We start from the raw sequence: 20,066 nt of genomic DNA, 5'->3' as shown, positions 1-20,066 counted from the left end.
GGATTAGAATTCCCTACCTACTTTTCTCCTTAGGCAGCCTGAGCAGCAGAGGCTTTGGCTCTTGAGAGAGTGCACTCTGAGGTGGTCAAGGTAAATGTGCTGCTTCTCCCAAAGTTTGTGCATTTCTTTGCAGGTAGTTGAGAGATGGCTTTTTAAAAGTGAATTCTTGCTTGACAGTTATGTCATGGCCTACTCATTCCCTTTGAAAACGTAATCTTAAATTGGTCCAAGTAGATCTTGCTGACGAGAGAGAGTCATTCCTTCTCTTAGGAAAATAAACTGTGCCTTTTTTCATGAATTTTTAAATTGAATTATAGTTACAGGTTAAAGATTGATTTCTATCCACTTCTGCCAGTGTGCTCCAACTCTTTGCCTCCACCTCTAAGAAGCTGAGATAGTGGCACTAGGTTCCAAATAGTTACTTTTGGCTAATGGAAAAAGTAAGGATGTTCTGTTATCACAGTAATGAGGTGACCATTTGTAGAGAGAATATTTGGGAAATAGAATGATCTGTGAACCTCAGGGTGAGATGGAGAAGATGGGTGGAAATCTTTTAGGGGGTAAAGTGAGTGAGTGATTTGAATTCTCTCATTTGTTGCAAATTATTGACAGCAGTGGTCAGTGATGGACCCATTGAACACAGATGAAAATAAAACTCCAAGAACACTACTTGGCTCTTATATGTTTGTATTTTTCCTTTTTTGCAGAAGAAACCTAAACTGCTCAGCTTAAAGGATTCTTCCATGGCAGATGCCAGCAAGCATGGTGTAGGAACAGAATCATTATTTTTTGATAAGGTGAGTAATGATTGAATTAGATTTAATATAGGCTATTAATGCCAAAAGAAAATCACCCTATTCCCAAGAAGATTTTGTTAAAGAGACTTGAAGCTGATAGGACTTTCTGCTTGTTAACATAGTTTCTAAGTTGTAGGTCCTTTCAGGCTACCGGAACCATTAGCACAGGTAGGGAAATATAGCATTGTCTGTTTTGGTTTTGTGAAGTAGTTTACAGCGTTTCCCATGGTGGAAGACCGCTTTTAAAAAATGCATGATGTTACTCTTGGAAGATGTTTGGAGCTACCCACCGTATATCCAGGTCTGTACCAGTTGTTGAGGACTTCAGATAACTTGTGATCTTCTAATTGCTTGTGGTACTTATATGTGGTATTGCATACAGGGTTTGTGAGATTTCTGATATAACTGTATGTTTTCAAAGTTCCCTAGGTGATCCTGATAAGTAGCCAGCGTTGTGATTACTGGTGTAAACAGTGTTGTGTGGTGTATTGGTTTAACTCTCCCCCTATGTCTGACATCCTCCTTGGAGTCAACTTGATGACTACCAGCCTGCTTTCATCAGGGTAATTGGTAACTGTCAGACTTCTCACTGACAGGAACCAGCCTGGAATGATCTGGTGCAGATTTACCCTGTCTTGCAACTTTGGGTTTTTTGCAAAAGGGCAGGTGTTTTAGCATCTCCATGATTGGTGCCTCCTGATCTCTAGCCTGCTGCGCCTGTGTGAGCTATCCTGCCTAACAGTTGAGTCTTTGGCTCTGATTTGAACCATTCCTGAGGGCTTCCTGGGCATTTAGTGCTTTTAAGGGAAATGTGGAAGCCCAGCTCACAACCAACAAATGACAATGAAAGAGTGGAGGGGTGGGGTGTGAATAAGTTAATTTTTTAAAGAGTGATGGTATTTTTTTGTTTGTCTTTGGAGTACTTATTTCTTAGAGACACGTACTGATATATAGTTGACCCTTGAACAATGCGAGTTGAAAATCTGAGTATAACTTGTGACTCCCCAAAAACTTACTGTAGACCAGAAGCTTTACAGATAATATTTAACAGTTGAGTAACACATATTTTGTATGTTATTTATACAGTATACTGTATAATAAGCTAGAGAAAAGAAAATTATTAAAATCATAAGGAAGAGAAAATACATTTACAGTGCTGTATGTATCAAAATTCACGTGTAAGTGGGACACAGTTCAAACCTATTTTGTTCAAAGGTCAGCTGTAGAGATGAAATGTCTGAAATTTGCTTTAAAATTCAGTGGTGGAGGAAATGGTTATAGATGAAATAAAATTTACTATATATTATTGAGGCTGGGCAAATACATGGGGTTCATTAGACTATTCAGTCTACTTTTGTGCATGTTTAAAGGCTGATAAAAAATTAAAAGTCAATATTATGTATACAAAAAGGACAGTTCTCTTTCATCTTTGGCTTTGTGAAAAGGCATATTCCATGTAATGTCTACTGACTGATAGTTATAAAAGTATACAGGAGCCTGGAGAAGGGGTTGTTGCTAAACTGCTTGGTTTGGTGAGGATCTGTCTACAGTCCTCACTAAAGGACCACAATACTAAATATTTACTTTCATTTTTTTTTTTTACTTTTTAAACTTTTTTTTTTTTTTAAGATTTTATTTATTTATTCGTCAGGTAGAGAGAGTGAGCACAAGCAGGGAGAGCTGCAGGCAGAGGCCGAGGGAGAAGCAGGCTCCCTGCTGAGCAAGGAGCCTGATGTGGGACTCGATCACAGGACCCTGGGATCATGACCTGAGCTGAAGGCAGACGCTTAACGACTGAGCCACCCAGGCGCCCCTAAATATTTACTTTTAAATTGAAACTCCACATTGGTCATCTAGTCAGGCTAGTTTTACCTTGTGTATGACATTGAACATTTTTAGGTTTTTGGATGTTAAAGTGCTCAGTATTATAAGTGGAGGAAGGAAAAGGATCAGTTCAGAGGACAGAAGTGTCTTATTTAAAAAATTATTCAAGATTACCAGAGTTTAAAAACAGTGTTGACAAAGATTATTGCTGTAACCATCTGTTAGGAGAAGCAACAAAAACTAGGGTAACTCTGATATGGTTGGAAAATCAAGCATATAAGAACGTAAATGTAATACTCTAGGATCTCATTTATATATTTTTTTATCGTGGAACATTTTAAACATGTGAAATGAAGGAGCCGAGTGGAATGACTCCTCATGTACCCATCATCCAGCCTCCATAGTTCCCTCCTACTAGCCAGTGTACTTATTTCATATGTACTCTCACCCACCCCGGTTTACTTGGAGACAAATCCTAGATAGTATGTTATTTCATCCATAAGTATTTAGTAAGTTTCCTTTTAAAGTGACACTTTTCTCAAACATAATCATTATCACATCTAAAAAAACTAATATCAGCTCCTTTAGTATCATCAAATAACTATTTAAATTTCCCAATCTTTTAAAAGCAATCTGGGATCTCTTGATTTCCCATCTAACTGTTTCTCTTCTGGTTGTCTCCATAAGGTCCGAAAGGCTCTGCGGAGTGCAGAGGCCTATGAGAATTTCCTGCGCTGTCTTGTTATCTTTAACCAGGAGGTGATCTCTCGGGCTGAGCTTGTACAGCTAGTCTCTCCTTTCCTGGGGTAAGTGGAGTGAAGGACTCAGCCTTGACGGGTGCTATGGAGGTGAGGGTATGTGATGGGCAAACATGATTTGATCATGGTGGGTCAGTTAGTTGACTCATAAAATGTCAGTGTCACAGGAGTCCTCCAGGAATTCTTCTAGTTTAACTCTACAGATGGAAAAATAGGCAGAGAGGGCATCGGCCAAGACTAGTGGTTTCCCGATGCACTGAGCAGTGCTGGATGTTTATAGAGACCAGTCTCTTCTGGGGTTCTAGAATCTTGACTGTATTTGACAACCTAAGAATGATCTGAGCATTAAAGCGGTCTTCTTGATTAGAAGAACAGCTGGTTATTGCTTAGTTTCGGTGCAACTCTTCCATCAGTACCCTAACTGGTCTTGGAGCGCTCTACAAGAAAAGGGGAAGCCAGATGCTCAGAAGCAGGACTTCTTAGGCAGGAAATAATAATTGTAATTAGAATTTGTCCCTGGTAGCAGAGTTCTGACCCAACACCAAATAGTAGTAGCCATACCTCAGGATAACTGCATCGTGCTTCTAATTGCTCACCAGTTTTTGGTTTGATTCTTTAGGAAATTCCCTGAATTGTTTAATTGGTTTAAGAACTTTCTGGGCTATAAGGAGTCTGTACATCTGGAAACCTTTCCAAAGGAACGAGCCACAGAGGGCATTGCCATGGAGATAGATTATGCCTCTTGTAAACGGTTGGGCTCTAGCTATCGAGCCCTACCAAAGAGTTACCAGCAGCCCAAGTGTACAGGACGGACTCCTCTCTGTAAAGAGGTAAGGCCTTCCCTAGAAAGGATCAGCCCTCAATCTTCTCCTTTCTCCAGAAGGGAGTGACACCAGCGATTGAGAATTTATGTGAATGAGGAAGTCAAGTCCCTTCTTTGTCTTTTCTCAGAAGAAAATGTTTTATACTACTATCCAGAACCTTTCCCATCTTTGCAAACTTGCTAAAGGTGAAAGCTGTAATGTTAGTCATTTCTCCCATCCCCTAGAGTTATGTCTGTCTTTTTACTGAGAATGCTTAATTACCAGAAAGCTTTGTTACACTTTAGCTTCAGTTTCTCTTCTTTTACCCAAAGGTTTTAAATGATACTTGGGTTTCCTTCCCTTCCTGGTCTGAGGACTCCACCTTTGTTAGTTCCAAGAAAACCCAGTATGAAGAACACATCTATCGTTGTGAAGATGAACGCTTTGAGGTACAAGCTCCTGTATCATTTGGAGGTTGTGGAAATGGGAGGCACTACATGCTAAGACATCTTAAATATCTGTCTGTGAGGCTTGGCTTTTTAAGACCAAAGAGCCAAAGTCTCATGTTCTTCACTAGTAAATGCTTATTGTCCTATTTATAATGCTTTCCGAGTTCATCAAATATATCAGTAATATTTTAGGGCAAGTGTGACCTATCTAGGCCACCTTAACCCTTTTGAAGTTATCCATTGATGGCTGAATAATAATCCCTTGAATTTTTAACAACATTTTAAAGTTTATTGTGTTTTACAGGGTATACAAAACATATATATATCTTATATCTTAAGGCTGACTGGGCTCTCTCAAAGAGGTTTAATTATTTAAAGTGTGTATTGTCATTCTTAGCAGGTATCTTGACATGGTTAGCAAACCAGCTCTCCTGTGAGAACTGGAATTCTTCTCTCCTATATCTGTTATTTATTTGGCTCCTTGTGAAAGAAAGCGAAATTAGGGCTTTATTTTAAAGTAGTTGGGAAGGGAAGAGCTGGAGTAAATAAGTGAGCTGGGAGAGCCTCTGTACCAGGAGTAGGAGCACTGATAGTGGGCTCAGAATCCCCAGTGTGTTAAAACATCTAGCTCACTGATATCATCAACAAAAAGGGAATGTTCAAAGTGTCTGAAGAGGTAAAATGATGTGTATCCTATTTAATGTATTTATTGTATAAAAGTGACTGGCCCTGCTTATTCATATAGATGGGAGAGATCTTGCTCTTTTTTAAATCCATGCTGATTTAGCTCTGCCAGCCATTCTCCCTTCACACTTGATTCAGCTGTTTCTGACATGTCTTGAATGAAGAGCCACATGTTGTGGCAGTCACTGGCAGGTGACTGGCCCCAGTGTTCGTGAGGAGTTTCAACCATTTGCACAAAATGAAGTCATGACAGATGCTAACTTCCATGGAAAGTTTTATCAGGCTGAAGAAAGCATTTCCTTGTTACCTACGTTTAGTAAGGTTAGATGAGGAGTTAGAAAGCAGAGATTGGCATCTTTTTCTGACAAGATGTACCTATTCTCAATTGGTATGCCTATAAAAGGCAACATCCGCATTTCCCATCTGTGATTACAGGCATGAGGATGAAGGTGTGTGTGCATGTGCTTAGGATTGAGTGGGATGGGCTAGTTTGAAGGAGCATTCCTTTATACCTCAGGATAGGTTAGTGATCCTGCAGTGTGGACAACCCCCAAATTTCAGTGGCTTGAAAAAACAGATTTATTTCTTGATCATGCTATATGTGCATTGATGTTTAGTGGGGGATCCTGCTCATCAGAATTACTTTAGGACACTTTTTTTTTTTTTTTTTAAGATTTATTTGCTTGAGAGAGTATGCGTGCACACACATGTGCCGAAGCAGGGGAGGGGCAGAGAGAGCCGGTGGGGGGCGGATCTCAAGCTGACTCCACGCTGAGCACTGAGCTCCTGTGAGGGGCTCAGTCTCAAGACCCTGAGATCCTGACCCGAGCCGAAACCATGAGTTGAAAGCTCAACCGACTGTGCCACACTGGGAACACTTCCATAGACATTTGGTCACAGGACCCTGAGACTTCTTGTTTACTTCGTTTTCTGTTTCTCATATGGAGAATCTTGTGTGAAGCCTAGGACAAGAGTTACTCAAAGGTTGCTAGTTATATCCTTAACCAGATCTGGGTAGGCCCTTGCCAGGAGTTCTGTTAGAATTTAAATGATAACTTACAGACACGACATTGAAGTCCTTAAGGAATGATAGTCGCTGCTCTTACTATTACTGGATGTAGAACAAGGCTATTAAACATTTAAATATTTCAGGTTACCCTGAAAAACGTTACACATAAGACTGATTTATCATCATTTATCATCTTTTGGGGATTGTTGTGTGTTTTGTTTCATTTTGTTTTGTTTCATTTTATCATTTGTAACCGGTTTTAGCAATCCAGGAAAGTTCAGGGGAAAGTGTCAGTAAGGTTGCCTCCTGTGAGGTCCCTGTGGTCTGGGGTCAGTAGTTCTAAGCAAAGCACACTGGTGTTGTTAGAAGTAACAACTACCACTTACCTATCTTTTATTGGATGTTATGTGCCGGGCCTTGCACTAAACCCTTTATTTGGATTATATCGTCTGATCTAGAAAACAGCCTATGAGAGTAGGTGATGTTATCCCTATTTTATTGATAAGGAAATAGAATTTTGTATGGCTACTATGGCAGAGCTAGGATTCAAATCCAAGGAATTTGGCTCCCTACTTCATACTTTTGACCGCTCTTCTATTCCGGTTTGGGTTCTGAGCACACTTTGTCTTTTGAATTAGCTTGATGTAGTTTTAGAGACCAATCTGGCAACGATCCGGGTTCTGGAAGCAATACAGAAGAAGCTTTCTCGCTTGTCTGCTGAGGAACAAGCCAAATTTCGCTTGGACAACACCCTTGGGGGCACATCGGAAGTTATTCATCGAAAAGCACTCCAGAGGATATATGCTGATAAAGCAGCTGACATCATTGATGGTCTGAGGAAGAACCCTTCCATTGCCGTCCCAATTGTCCTTAAAAGGTAACTGACTGAATGTGCCCTTCGTGCTTTAGTGTGCTTCATGACAGATTCAGTGTCCCATTAACTAAGTCCCTCATTTTCAACCTGGTTACTATCCCACGAGACCTCCATTTTGCCCCAACACTGGTTGTTGGAAATTAGGTGCAGCATGGGATAATGGAGCTTCTTGATGGGGTTCTGTGTAATCAGCAGTAGAGAACAAACCTTGAAAGTCCACAGTGGAATGCTCTGTGTGTTTAAGGGAATATTTTAAAATATAGAAGAGAACAAAGTAGAACACAACCACCCACATTCCTGCCACTCAATACTAACCATTGTTAACATCTTTGTTTTTTAATAAGGAAAACACTCTTTTTTGTCTTTGTAAAATTGATGTTTATTTAAAAAGGCTAGCTTGCCATTTTTACCAAGAATGTCTTTCTTTTTCCTCCTGACAAGCCTTCAGCCTGAGGTGTAGAGGGGCTGTTGTACCCACCCAAGACCAGGCATCAAGGAGGCCAGAGCTACAGCTGAGCCCCAGGCTCCTTCAAGTCCATGGCACTTTGCTGTGAATCCCAGCTAACAGCTGGGTCCTCTCTCAGTATCCCCTGCAATGGTGGTGTGAAGGAACTCTTGTCTGCTGCACAGCTCACGGATGCCCGGCTTTTCTTGTTCCTCCCTAGTCATTCGCTCAAGAGCTGGCACAGGCTGTCCCTCTTCTTGCCATGCTGGCAGCATTTAACTTTTGGCTTTGAGATGTAGGATACTCTTCAGTTCTAGTGCTTGATTTTACTCTCCTCGATCGGCTGTGCCATCAGAAATTCCCAAACTGTGTGTTCAAAGGAGCATTACTGTGCGAGTTCTCTGCTCTCAGACTTCTGCATTTACATTAGCGTAGTGAATGTTCTTAGAAGTCCTGCAGCAAAGAGATGTGCTTTTTTTAGCTGGTCAAGGAAGTGAACCCCCTTTTCAGGGGTATTCTGTGGAATGCTGTTGAGAAATAACTATTCTAGGTAAGATTTCTGACTTTGGGACAAATTACCTCCCCAAAATAAGTCCTGGATGAGTAATTTCGTCATGTAACAAGAGTTCAAGCCTGGATTGAATAACAGTATAACAATTTGAATAACAGTATCCCAAGTTGCCAATAATTTTGACCTATTGTATCTTTTGACATGTGAAATAAAGTAAGTCTGACATATTTCTCACTTCTAAACCCTGAGAGAGGGGCGCCTGGGTGGCTCAGTTGGTTAAGCATCTGCCTTCGGCTCAGGTCATGATCCCAAGACATGGGTCCTGGGTTCGAGCCCCACGTTGTGCTCCCTGCTCAGTGGAGAGTCTGCTGCTCCCTGTGCCTCTGCCCCTCCCCGTCTCCCTGCTGGTGCTTTGTCTCTCACTCACTCTCTCTCGGATAGATAGATAGATAGATAGATAGATCTTATTATTACTGGATGTGGAACTAGGCTATTAAACATTCAAATATTTCTTTCTATCTATCTATCTATCTATCTATCTATCTTTTAAAAAATAAAATAAAAAACCCTTAGAGAGTAGGTGCTGTTATCCCTATTTTCCTGATAAGGAAACCGTCTCATATGGCAGAGCCAGGATTCAAACCCAAGGAGTTTAACTCCCTCCCTTAAAATTCCCACATCTGAATTCCCATGTCTTGTTTCTACTTCCCCCTTCCCCGCGCGCCCCCCCACCCCCAGGTTGAAGATGAAAGAGGAAGAATGGCGAGAAGCTCAGAGAGGCTTTAACAAGGTGTGGAGAGAGCAAAATGAGAAATACTACCTGAAGTCTCTGGACCACCAGGGCATCAACTTTAAACAGAATGACACCAAGGTCCTGAGGTCAAAGAGCTTACTCAACGAGATTGAGAGTATCTATGATGAGGTGAGCTGGACGTTTTTATATTTGTGAGAGGACCCCAGGCTTTATGTTCAGCGCTGCTTTGATTCCTGGAAATCATCTTTGGTATATGAAAGCAAGACCTTCTGAGACATGTTGGTTCTTGCTTCAAAACTGCCATAGACTTCTATTCCTGATTCTGCCATTTTAAATCTAAGCCTCACCTTTATTCCTGAGCTGCTTTACTGGTTTCCCAGTTTACCATCCTGGCTTTGTCTGTGCCTGCTGCCTCCCTCTTCCACTTGTCTTTCCGTCTGTTTCCCTCAAAACGGTACCTCGTCTTCATTCACGTAGCCCCTCTGAACTTCCCACAACTGAAACACTTATCATTAATCCCCAGATACTTTCTAATCCATGTTTATTCAGCATACTTACCAGGAGTGTATATAGTACTGGAAGGCAGGATACAGTGATGATTAAGAAATTGATCCTGTTCTCTTGGGGCTCACAGTCATGGGGAGTGGATAGAGACATAAATACAGTATGATTGAGAATTCCTAAAAGTTATATGATCTTGAATTTTTAGAAGCGTTTTATCATGAAAATGTCAAACATAGACGGAAGGGGTGAGAGTGGTAAAATGAGCTCTTACATAAACTTAAATAAGCATCCCTGTTTTGCCAGTTTTATTACATCTGTCACCTTCCCCATACCCCCCCCCCCCAGATTGGAGACCTCAAATCCTAGACCTCATGTGGTATCCTCCATATCCATAAATACTAATACAGAATTTTGAAAGATGGTCCCAGTTTTGTCCCATTGTCCCCAGTAGGTCTTCACAGTCTAGAAGATACCAGTATGTTGGTGTCAGACCATACCTCCTGCATTATCTAATTCTGTTTCTGCAAGTTGTGGGTTGGAAGACAGTACTGCTAGCGCGGTCTCGTAGGTCTTTTTGTTGTTGCTGGACACATGTCACATAATACTTTGCGTCTCTCTCCTGTTAGAGGCAAGAGCAGGCTACAGAAGATAATGCCGGTGTACCTGTTGGCCCGCACCTCTCACTTGCCTACGAAGACAAACAGATCCTGGAAGATGCCGCTGCTTTGATTATCCACCACGTGAAAAGGCAGACCGGCATTCAGAAGGAGGACAAGTATAAAATCAAGCAGATCATGCATCATTTCATTCCAGATCTGCTCTTTGCTCAGAGAGGTGATCTCTCAGATGTGGAGGAAGAGGAAGAAGAAGAGATGGATGTAGATGAAGCCACAGGGGCAGCTAAGAAGCACAATGGTGTTGGGGGCAGTCCCCCTAAGTCCAAGCTACTGTTTAGTAACACAGCAGCTCAGAAATTAAGAGGGATGGATGAAGTATACAACCTCTTCTATGTTAATAACAACTGGTATATCTTCATGCGACTGCACCAGATTCTCTGCTTGCGGCTGCTGCGGATTTGTTCCCAAGCTGAACGGCAAATTGAAGAAGAAAACCGAGAGAGAGAGTGGGAACGGGAAGTGCTGGGCATAAAACGAGACAAGAGCGACAGCCCTGCCATCCAGCTACGTCTCAAAGAACCTAGTGAGTGCTTAGACTGTTGGTGTCTGGATGATGTGAGGGGTTGGGGGGCCTCAGAGCCGAATTAGACTCAAGACTGCTTTCTTTTATGCGTAGAGCACAGGCAGGCAGGCCTTAGAGCCTGACCAGGGTTCAGATCCTAGCTCTGGAATTGACTGGTTGTGTGACCTTACTTCAGCTCCCAAACCTGTGTACCTATGAAATGGAGGTGCTCCTTAATTCTTTGTGGGGTTGTTGGGACGATTGGGGAAAGTATGCAAAGCACCCTGTGCAGTGCTAGGATCATGGACATTCAGTGGCTGCTGCTGTGGACACCTGGGTAGTGGGTATCAGTTGCCATCAGTTTCCCAAATTGCAGAGCACGTTAAAGGACAGAGTGGGACTAAAATGTCACAGTCCATTCTGCTCCATGACGAAACACAAATTCCTAGTTGTTCATGCCTAAGACAGATGCGAATTTTCTCAGATATGTTTGGGCAGGACTTCTTAGCCAGTGAGGTTCATGGTTCATTCCTTAATAAATAGAAATAGTTTATGGAAAGGAGATTGGAAGTCGAGAGATGGTGTGAGACAGCAGACCTCAGAACAGAAATGAAGATAGAGAACACAGGAAAACGAAAATAAATGTGGGCTGAGGAAGCCACCATGTGCTTTAAGTAATTCTCTGTTACCGGCTTCTAGAGAACTATTCCGTTCATAAGTTAGGTTTTTGAGCTGTGAACCAAAAACTTTTTCGTGGAGCCTTTCTTCTGTGCCCTTGAAGAAATAGCCAATCTGTGGAGTGAATTATCTTTAAAAAAAAATTTCTAAACTGTTGTTGATGTAAGAAGCCCATGTGTGACCCTAACTCTCTATCTGTTGAAGAGCTAATGACACTGGATATTAATGTTAAAAGCCTTTATCTCAATAATCCTAGCTTGAGAGAGACAACTTTTGGATCTCAGAGCGGTGATTCCATCTGCTTGGGTAGAAATGAGAGAGCAAATGGTCTAATCCTGGCTTGATCACTGACTTAACCTGGTTTGAGGCTTACGTTGTTGGGTCTTGAGCGGTAACGCCAAGTCTCGCACTGATCATAACTCGTGGGCACAAGTCTGACTTGGGCTCCTAGCGTTATTCTGGTGTAAGACCATCTGCCTAGCAGTAGCACAGCCCATGCCTGTGCTGTGGGTCTGAACAAGGAGATATTCTGTGGTGAAAGTTAAGCCAGTTTCTTTTAAACTGTATTCTCTGTTTTGCATGTCTTTGATGAGCCCATCACACTTCAGATAAACGGAGATGGACTTAGCTTTTGCTCCTCAGTCTGTTTTCTCTTGTATAGACTTTACAAACGGGTAACCAGATGTCAGGGACAAAAGAGTTCTTGTAATTTTTTTTTTTTTTTCAGTTTAGTGAACTTTTTATCAAGGTGCAACATACGTATAGAAAAATATACAAATCCAAATTGTGTAGCTCAGTGAATTTTTACGAAGTGAGCACACCTGTGTAACCAGCACCTGGATCAAGGAACAGTATAACCTCTAGTTCCATCCACGTCGGTATTATGCTAAGCAAAATAAGTCAATCAAAGAAAGACAGTTACCATATGATCTCACTGATATGTGGAATTCGAGAAACAAGGCAGAGGATCATAGGGAAAGGGAGGGAAAAATGAAGACGAAACCAGAGGGGGAGACAAACCATAAGAGACTCTTAATCTCAGGAAACAAACTGAGGGTTGCTGGAATGGAGACGGGTGGGAGGGATGAGGTGGCTGGGTAATGGACATTGGGGAGGGTATGTGCTATGGTGAGCGCTGTGAATTGTGTAAGACTGATGAATCACAGACCTGTACCCCTGAAACAAATATGTTAATTTAAAAAAGAAAAGAAACAGTATAACCAATACCCCAGTGACCCCCTCATGCCACCGTCTTGATTGCCAGCACTGGATATCAGTAAATAGGTCTTACGTAAGTTAAAGGCAGAGTCCTTTCATGCTTCCTTTTGCACTCTGCTAGTTGCCAAATGAATGTCTCTGTAACAACTGAAAAGATTCTAGCTGCTGGTTGAAGTGATTCATGTGCAGGAAGTACAGATCATTTAATGCAATTTGTGAAGTACAACGTTGGGAATCCATTTTTAAACAGAAGGACTTTGACAAATGCAGATTACTTCATTATTCATAGGGGATTTAATTTGCACTCCTATTTTTCTGTTCCTGAGAGGTTTCCCAGGGCTCGAGTGTGGTGCTGTCTGCCTTTTCTCATCTGCACTTTATGCTTCATTGAAATAGCTTTATGAGCAAGTGACCCATGTGAGGAATGCTCTCTGCAGGCTGGGAGGGCAGGTTCCTCTCTCAGCAGGAGAGCCAACAACTTTTTGAAGAAACTTCTTCCCTGGGATATTCTGCTCTCCTGTCAGGCAGCTCTAGTGTAATGGAAGTGTCTTTCTGGCATGGACAGAGTGTTGGAGCCCCCGTTAAAGTTGCAGGGTCACTGTCCCCTGATAGCACTGGCCATTGTAGCCACCTGTCAGATGTCACCTCTGGCTACGGCTGATTGAGTGCGTATGTTTGAATACCTAGGGTTCTTTCATCAGAGGCTCTTTAGGCCAACTGTGGGGTTTCGCCCTGCCCTCTCTCCTGACCTTTTCGTAGCAAGGTAAGGCCTCACCTCTCCCATCTCTCCCACAGTGGATGTTGACGTAGAAGATTATTACCCAGCTTTCCTGGATATGGTGCGGAGCCTGCTGGATGGCAACATAGACTCGTCGCAGTACGAAGATTCACTAAGAGAGATGTTCACCATTCACGCCTACATTGCCTTCACCATGGACAAATTAATCCAGAGCATTGTCAGACAGGTGAGGGCACAGTGGAGGCTAGGTTTGGTGAGGGAAGAAGTCCTTACCTAAAGATGGATGAGGCAAAGAGAAAAGGCAAGATTTCTGTTGGAGAAAAAAGGGCAGTTTGCTCATAGAACGATGTTTATGGACGTATGGCTGTCTAGAGGAAAGGGGGGAGGTTAACATGATGTCGGATCTTTCATGTTAACAAAGTGGGAGTACTTCAGCCGCTAAATGGACTCCTTTGCTCTGCTCGGTATGCCCTCACAGTTGAGTGAGCCTACTGCCGACCCAATGTCTTGCCCCTTTCTCATTGCCTACCTATAGAGCGAGCATTGGTACTGGCCCTGCTCTTATCTAATGGCCCAGTGGGGAGCTTTCAGTGGGTAACGCTTCCACTTCTGTGTTGGTGATTCTGTGTATTGTCCTCATTTAATATTTGAAGTTCCTTTTGCGGGAATGGTTTCATACAACATCTTCTATAATACTATGTCTACCTCCCTATCTGAGGTTCTGCTTGACTTAGATTTGTAGTTGGTTTTGTGATTTGTTCCTGTGGCACCTCAGGAGTTTGTAAGTATGTTCTTTACAGCAGTGATAATTTATAGCAAAAAGGTTTCCGCTTTTGCCTTGAGTTCTGAATTTCTGAAGGGATCAGAATGTCTTGTTGGTCGTCACTTTCTTTAAAGTGAAAACTTGGGGCCCCTGGGTGGCTCAGTTGGTTAGGCGACTGCCTTCAGCTCAGGTCATGATACTGGAGTCCTGGGATCGAGTCCCACATCAGGCTTCCTGCTCCTCGAGGGGAGTCTGCTTCTCCCTCTGACCCTCCCCTCTCTCATGCTCTCTCTCTCTCTCTCAAATAAATAAAAACCTTTAAAAAAAATAATAATAAAGTGAAAACTTGACAAAGAAAATTCTAGAGTCTTCACTGCCACTATGGGGAATAAAAGCTTGTTGCTCAGTGTTTTCTTGGAGTAAAATATGGAATTCTTTGCAAAGTACCCAGGCTTTTGCCTTGATTTCGGAAGGATGCATGGCTCTGCGCCCTTTTACAGGATCTCCTCAGAGTCAAGGAAGAACACTTCACATAACTGAATCTTGGCATCTTCATGAAGGTTGTCAGGTATTCAGTTTTTTCCTGGAAATCGAAGAAGTTAAGAGGCCTTCCTAATTGAAATCATTATATGGGTACAAACATAAACATATGTAAAATTAAATATATGTAAACTAGAAACTCCAGTTATCATTTGCTTCTGCTTCTAAGTGTGCTGCTGCTACAGCTAGAAGTAAAGTCTTACACACTGCCAGCCCAGCACCTTTAAACATCCAGTAGAATTAACTTGTATAAACCCGAGATTGGTTTTTGAAGCTATATATAATTGTCCACTTATTAGAAGCACCTGGTTATGATTTTGAGTCAGTAATACATAATGTCTAATCTTTTTAAGAAACAGGTTTTGTCCAGAAACCCAAATACAGTGGGTTTTTTTTTAAGATTTCGTTTAAGATACACACACACACACACACACACACACGAGAGACAGAGGGAGAGAATCTCAAGCAGACTCCACACTGAGCACAGAGCGCAGAGCCTAACGTGGGGCTCAATCCCTCAACTGTGCAATCACAATCTGAGCCAAAATCAAGAGTCAGATGCTTAACCGACTGAGCCACCCAGGCGCCCCCAAATCCAGTGTTTTTAAAACCTATGTTCATGCTTCTCATCTTATTCCTCAATTGGAGGCATATCTTCTCTCATTCTCCTCATCCTGTTTGATATTCTCCCAGAGTTCATTGCTGACTGGAGGTAGAACATATATTTCAAGGTCAAGCCATACATTTACCTTTTTCAGAGTACAGTTGATGCTTGAACAACAGGGCTTTGAACTGTGCTGGTCCACTTACACATGGATTCTTTACAATAAATACAGCATAGCACTGTAAATGCATTTTCTCTTCCTTATGATTTTCTTAATATTTTCTAGGTTTATTGTAAAAATATGGTATATAATACATATAACATACAAAATATTTGTTCATTGACTGTTTATGTTATCAGTAAGGCTTATCGGTCACTAGTAGACTATGACTAGTTAGGTTTTGGGGGAGTCAAAAGTTACATGCAGATTTTCGGCTTTGTGGAGGGTTATTGCCCCTACCCCTCACATTGTTCAAGGATCAGATGTAATTTAATAGGGATTTGTCTTAAGAACACAATAGGCGGTCTCACAGATATCTAGTACAGAACTCAGAAAATGGCCAATGTAGGGATTGGACTGGGAAGTTTTGTTTTTTTCTCTCTCCTGCATGCCTTCTTTCTGGAAATCTGCTTCATTCTCATGCTCCTCTCTGCAGATGGACATTTGGACACGTACTCAAGCCTTCTCCAGCCCCCTGGGACTTTGGCTTGCCATGGCAGTGCCTCTGGCCCCAGCATTGCTTGACCTTTCCATCTAGATGCTCGTCTGTCTACCAAACACATTCATTATGTCATTTTAAATTAGCAGAAGAGAGAATCTGAGCAGCCTAGCTTGGGAGCGTGAGCTGTCTAGTTGTCCCTGATTTTTTTTTTTTTTAAGATTTTATTTATTTATTTGACAGAGAGAGAGAGCACAAGTAGGCAGAGAGGCAGGCAGAGGGAGAGGAAGAAGCAGGCTCCCCGCTGAGCAGGGAGCCCGACGTGGGGCTCAGTCCCAGGACCCTGGGATCATGACCTGAGCCGAAGACAGCCGCTTAACCAACTGAGCCACCTAGGCGCCTCAAGTTGTCCCTGATTTTATAGGGCTGCCCTTTTCAAAGACTCTAGGAGGGACCAGATATCCAAGAAGAGGGTGTGGATGGGGAGTCAGTGACATGGTCTGTTTCATCAAGACTGTTTTAACCAGAAGTGTCCACGTGATAGAGACCATGCTTTAGATACACTTTTTTTACACTGCCTTTTTTTCCCCCTCTCTTGAACACTGTATCTTAAGCTTCTCCCTATGTTACCAGGTTATCGTAGGCATTATTTTAATGGCCACGTTAGAACCCATTGTCTGGACTAATTATAATTTAACCATCTCCAGTTGCTGGCCTTTCTACCACTGTCAGATCAGTCACCCTTCTGACCTTGCACTGTGTCCATTTATCTACAAATACACATACTTGTCATTTAAGACTTTTTTAAGTTAAAAATAAGTAGTTGTCATAGTTACTAGCACTTCAAAAAGGATGTATCTTCCTAAAAATAGAATGGCTTAGTGGTTTTTGAGAATTTTAAAGTAAAATAGACAAATTGATACTGCAGTTAACATTTTGCTTTTTTCTTGTGTATGTTTTTCACATTCTCTGGCATTTTTTATGAGTAAAGTTTCATTTGAGGGAATTTTTATTCCTCCATAGAAAATTAGTCATAACTATGAGAATGGAAACTCTAAAAGGTTCAACTTCCCAGTCATCAGATAGTTTAAGAACAGAGTCGTGGGACACCTGGGTGACTCCATTGGTTAACCATCTACCTTCGGCTCAGGTCGTGATCCCAAGGTCCTGGGATCGAGTCCCACATCAGGCTCCTTGTTCAGCAGGGAGCCTGCTTCTCCTTCTGCCTACCACTCCCCCCGCTTGTGCTCTCTCTCTCTGACAAATAAAATCTTAAAAAAAGAACATAGTCTCAATAATTACCAGCAGTCAATAGTGATTGACCTGTGTTGAAATTGAGTCAATTAACATTTACAATTTAAGTACTATATTTTTTATCTAATGTAGAAAAATAAGTAATGTATTAGAAAGAATATCCGCCTAGGCATCAGGAAGCTTGAATATTAGTCCTAACTCTATTCCTTCAGCTGGGAACCCCTGGGTAAGTGATTCAGCAACCAATTCTTGAACACCTAGTGAGTTTCAGACTTTGTACTCAGGCTGGGAATATAGACAGGGATTTAGCTTTCATGATTCTCCACAGCCCCTGTCCTCACCTTGGCACACAGTGAGTGTTCTTATCTAAAATGGAAATTTGTCTCCTGTGTAACAGTGCACCCCCTCTTCAGCCTCCTGCCTGGGGTAGTTGTGTAGATCAAATGAGAAAAGGAGTGTGAAAGCAAGTTATAAATGGTAAAGAAGCACCATAAAAACAGGAAGCCATGAGAAATTTCTTTCATGTAAAATTTTTTTACAGTTCCTTAGAACTTTAAGCAGCACATTAACATGAGCTGCCTATGCTTTTGTTTGTTTAAGATTTTATTTATTTGACAGAGCACAAGCAAGGGGAGCTGCAGAGGGAGAGGGAAAAGCAGGCTCCCCACTGAGCAGGGAGACCCATGTGGGGCTTGATCCTAGGATCCTGAGATCATCACCTGAGCCTGAGACACTTAACTGACTGAGCCACCCAGGCACCCTAGTTTTGCTTTTAAATAAATAGGAAAGATGGGGCGCCTGGGTGGCTCAGTTGGTTAAGCGACTGCCTTCGGCTCAGGTCATGATCCTGGAGTCCCAGGATCAAGTCCCGCATCGGGCTCCCTGCTCAGCAGGGAGTCTGCTTCTCCCTCTGACCCTTCCCCCTCTCATGCTCTCTCTATCTCATTCTCTCTCTCAAATAAATAAATAAAATCTTTAAAAAAAAAATTATAATAGGAAAGCTTTAGTCATGGACAAGTGATACTGTTGAAGATTTAGGCTTAGTTATTCTCCAAGAATATGAAATACTGGTTTTGTGTGATTAATTTTCTAAAGTAACCAACCAAAAAAACTTTTTGAGCTGAGTCACTGGAACTATCAAAGGAAGGTTGACTGTATGAAAGGGAGAAATATTTTCTTGGTTCACTGATGACTTGCCTTTGCTTAATTCCAGCTGCAGCACATCGTGAGTGATGAAATCTGTGTGCAGGTGACTGACCTTTACCTGGCAGAAAACAATAATGGAGCCACAGGAGGCCAGTTGAACACGCAGACTTCCAGGAGTCTCCTGGAGTCAACATATCAACGGAAGGCTGAGCAACTCATGTCAGATGAGAATTGCTTTAAGGTGAGAGTTACTCATGTAGTCAAGGACCATGCTGGTGTGACAGTATAAGTTGTTGGAACTATGTCCATCAGAAATCAAAGCCATACCAGGATACTTTGATCCAGTGATTCCACTCCTGGAACTCCTTAGAGTTCCTATGAGCTCACTGGAGGGAATAAAAAACATGGAAATGTGGAAGTAAAAGACCGTCTCCCGTGGACGGTCTGTTACTTTCTTGCCTTTTAAAAAAGTTAGTTGTCAAATATGATTTTTACAATTTTGTATTCTGCCTTTTTCTCTCTGGATGTTTTTTCATAGTATAATGCTTTGTAAATATTATAATGCTTTGTTTAAAAATGTTAATGCAGAGGGGCACCTGGCTGGCGTATTTGGAAGAGCATAAAACTCTTGATCTTGGGGCCATGAGTTCAAGCCCCATCACTAAAATAAATAAATAAATAAATAAATATGCTAATACACATAATCCATGATTGTTGTAGAAAAGCTAAAAATTGTCACCTGTAGTGCTTCCCAGAAATAATTACTGATGACATTTCTAGACTTCTCTGTGCTTTTATAGGATTTGAAAGAGGGTATACTGGGCAAAATGGTCTGTAACTTATTTTGCTCAATTAGCAATACCTGGGTCTTCATCTTTTCATGACTGTTTGATATTTTATAGAGAATTATGACTGTCTTGTCATTTAGGTGTTTTCCATTTTCCACCATTACTCCACTGTTGTTGCTAGTTAATAAAACAAGTAGTTGGGAACAACCTAGATGTCCAATCCACTGTGGGAATGGTTAATAGCAGCCTATTGTGTGAATTCCAGGTGGCATATTTTGGAGCCTGTAATAGTGAATCATAAATTACAAAATACTGAATCAAATAAAAGGATACAAAGCTGTGTGTACTATGATTGCAGCTATGTAACCAACAAAACGTGTATGTATTTACATAAGAAGGGCAGGTTCCTGTGGCCCAGAATAAGGTTTGTAGCTGGCCAAGCAGAGAGAGCTAACATATCCTTGTTAGATATGTTCCATGTACTTGAATGATCTGACCCCAGATCGTCCACTTAGTTGTCTGCTTCTACTTTCAGTTATTTCTTTAGTTTCATTTCTTTTTTTTTTTTAAAGATTTTATTTATTTGACAGAGACAGAGCGAGAGAGGGAACACAAGCAGGGGGAGTGGGAGAGGGAGAAGCAGGCTTCCCACGGAGCAGGGAGCCCGATGTGGGGCTCGATCCCAGGACCCTGGGATCATGACCTGAGCCGAAGGCAGACGCTTAACGACTGAGCCACTCAGGTGCCCCTATTTCTTTAGTTTCTAATCCATCACCTGTACTCTTTGCAGGACAGAAGACATTTCCTAAGCTTTTCGGGGTTGTTGATTTTTTTCTTCAGGGTTTTAAACCTATAAATGTTTATTAGAAGTTTACTGTGTGTTTTTCATGGTGAGTGGAATTACCGTCCTCACCCACAATGACTTAACAATGGATTACATTGTGTGGTGAAGGCCTATGAAGGAATGAATGGGTAGACTTACCCTATGGATAAGAATACTTTTCAGAGTGGCAGACGGAATAGCAGAAACAAAGGCTTAGGAACCAAAAAAAATTATGTCAGTGATCCTTTAAAATGTTCATATGG

The 20,066-nt window shown here is 41.7% G+C and overlaps 1 protein-coding gene across 3 annotated transcripts in view; it reads left to right on the top strand.

Moving 5' to 3' along the window:
• Positions 1-20,066, top strand: part of SIN3A (SIN3 transcription regulator family member A) — a 70,375-nt gene that overhangs the window by 34,092 nt on the left and 16,217 nt on the right. For all 3 annotated transcript variants that reach the window (XM_081831428.1, XM_081831429.1, XM_081831430.1), the window contains exons 9-17: positions 708-797; positions 3,309-3,427; positions 3,999-4,209; positions 4,515-4,631; positions 6,963-7,201; positions 8,893-9,076; positions 10,039-10,612; positions 13,283-13,452; positions 18,260-18,433. In XM_081831428.1, coding sequence (XP_081687554.1) covers positions 708-797; positions 3,309-3,427; positions 3,999-4,209; positions 4,515-4,631; positions 6,963-7,201; positions 8,893-9,076; positions 10,039-10,612; positions 13,283-13,452; positions 18,260-18,433 — 1,878 coding nt within the window. The remainder of the gene's footprint in view (positions 1-707; positions 798-3,308; positions 3,428-3,998; positions 4,210-4,514; positions 4,632-6,962; positions 7,202-8,892; positions 9,077-10,038; positions 10,613-13,282; positions 13,453-18,259; positions 18,434-20,066) is intronic.

This window comes from Leptonychotes weddellii, chromosome 9, assembly GCF_054177405.1.
Source record: "Leptonychotes weddellii isolate Sample4059 chromosome 9, ASM5417740v2, whole genome shotgun sequence".
In the NCBI taxonomy this organism is placed as follows: Eukaryota; Metazoa; Chordata; class Mammalia; order Carnivora; family Phocidae; genus Leptonychotes; species Leptonychotes weddellii.
Note: the sequence above shows the minus strand (reverse complement) of the source record. Positions and strands in the feature narration are given on the sequence as shown.